Genomic DNA, 1433 nt, shown 5'->3' on the forward strand with positions numbered 1-1433 from the left:
CACGGTTTTTACAAATTGAATGGTTTTTATTTGAACCCACCCCTATCTATATATATATATATATATATATATATATATATATATATATATATAAATATATGTATATATTATGGAATTATTTACAAGAAAACAAGGGATACCTTTTCTGTGAGGTCTTAAACATGGGTTTCTTTGGTGGACAATTGGTGCCATGAGTTCCACTTCCACCAATGGAGTACAAGTCATCTCCTGGAGGGCACAGCCTTAGTTCCAGCCTTGTCTCTTCACAACCTTCTTTGATCATCACCTTCTTCAATTTAGGGTATCCCTCCATTACCACTTTCCAACAAAAGGTGCCCGAAAAAACCCTAAATTTTGTCGGAAATTCCGAAACAAAAAACCGACGTGCGAGATCACAAAATCGTTACTAAAACGATACCCTTAAACTACCCAAAGAAAGATGAACTCAAAAATAGTAGTTGAAATTGAAGGAGGTTTAAAGGTGATGAATGGCAAGAAAGAAGAATACCATCACATGAGATATTTATTTGCTTTTGTGGAAAAGCAAGAAGATGCATATCATGCTTTTAAAGGAACCATAAAAGAGGCTTCCTTAGGGTTAGTGTTTGGAGAGAGATAATATATAATATAAATCATTTATTTATAATTAAAATTTTATAATAATAACGGAATTTTCCGTGTATTATTGATGATTTACGTTAAGTAATTTTGTTCGTCAACATCGTTACAGATAAATTGAAGTTTGTGAAAAACGGTCGGATGTAGAAACCTGAAGGTTAGCGCTCATTTTGTCGTATATAAGTAGCAGATGCTTAGTTTTATATACGATATCTTGAAGGGAAAATTGCATTAAAATGGAACCAACTTTCACCTGATTCCTATTTTGGGAAACCAACTTTCGAAATCGTCATTTACAGGTATCTATCAAACTTTTTGTTTATTTAAAGGTCTGGTTGATGTGTTGAATATATAATAGGTAATTTAAGGGTCTCTATCAAACTTTTGGTTTGATTTGCCAAATTTGATTTAAACTTTAATATTGATACGGATTGGTTAGATATAAAAATCTTGAATATGATATTTAATATTTATTTTTTATTACATCTATTAATTTTTTTTATTAAATTGATTTTTATATCATTAGTAAAAAACAATTTTTATTGTGGTAATTTGAATTTTTTTTGAAACAATCTTCAATTTGAAATGAAAAATAGATTTTATTGTATTACTTTTTGAGAAAAAAACGAATTTTAGTTATTGTTCTATAATTATTTTGCAAGTTGGTTTCCCCAAAATAAGAATAAGGTGCAAGTTGGTTTCCCAAAATGACGATTTTGAAAGTTGGTTCCCCAAAATAGAAATCAGGTAAAAGTTGGCTCCATTTTGATGCAATTTTCCCTATCTTAAAATGAAACTTCTTGCAATTTTTATGA

At 29.6% G+C, this 1433-nt stretch overlaps 1 protein-coding gene across 1 annotated transcript in view; it reads right to left on the reverse strand.

Annotated features, from left to right (window-relative positions):
* Positions 1 to 541, reverse strand: part of LOC112521656 (auxin-responsive protein IAA18-like) — a 5364-nt gene extending 4823 nt beyond the window's left edge. The window contains exon 1 of the mRNA XM_025130639.1: positions 141 to 541. Within this exon, the coding sequence (XP_024986407.1) occupies positions 141 to 313 (173 nt within the window). The 5' untranslated portion in view covers positions 314 to 541. The remainder of the gene's footprint in view (positions 1 to 140) is intronic.
* Between the last annotated feature and the right edge of the window lie 892 nt (positions 542 to 1433).

The sequence above is a fragment of the Cynara cardunculus genome, assembly GCF_001531365.2.
Source record: "Cynara cardunculus var. scolymus isolate 2C chromosome LG 11, CcrdV1, whole genome shotgun sequence".
NCBI lineage: Eukaryota > Viridiplantae > Streptophyta > Magnoliopsida > Asterales > Asteraceae > Cynara > Cynara cardunculus.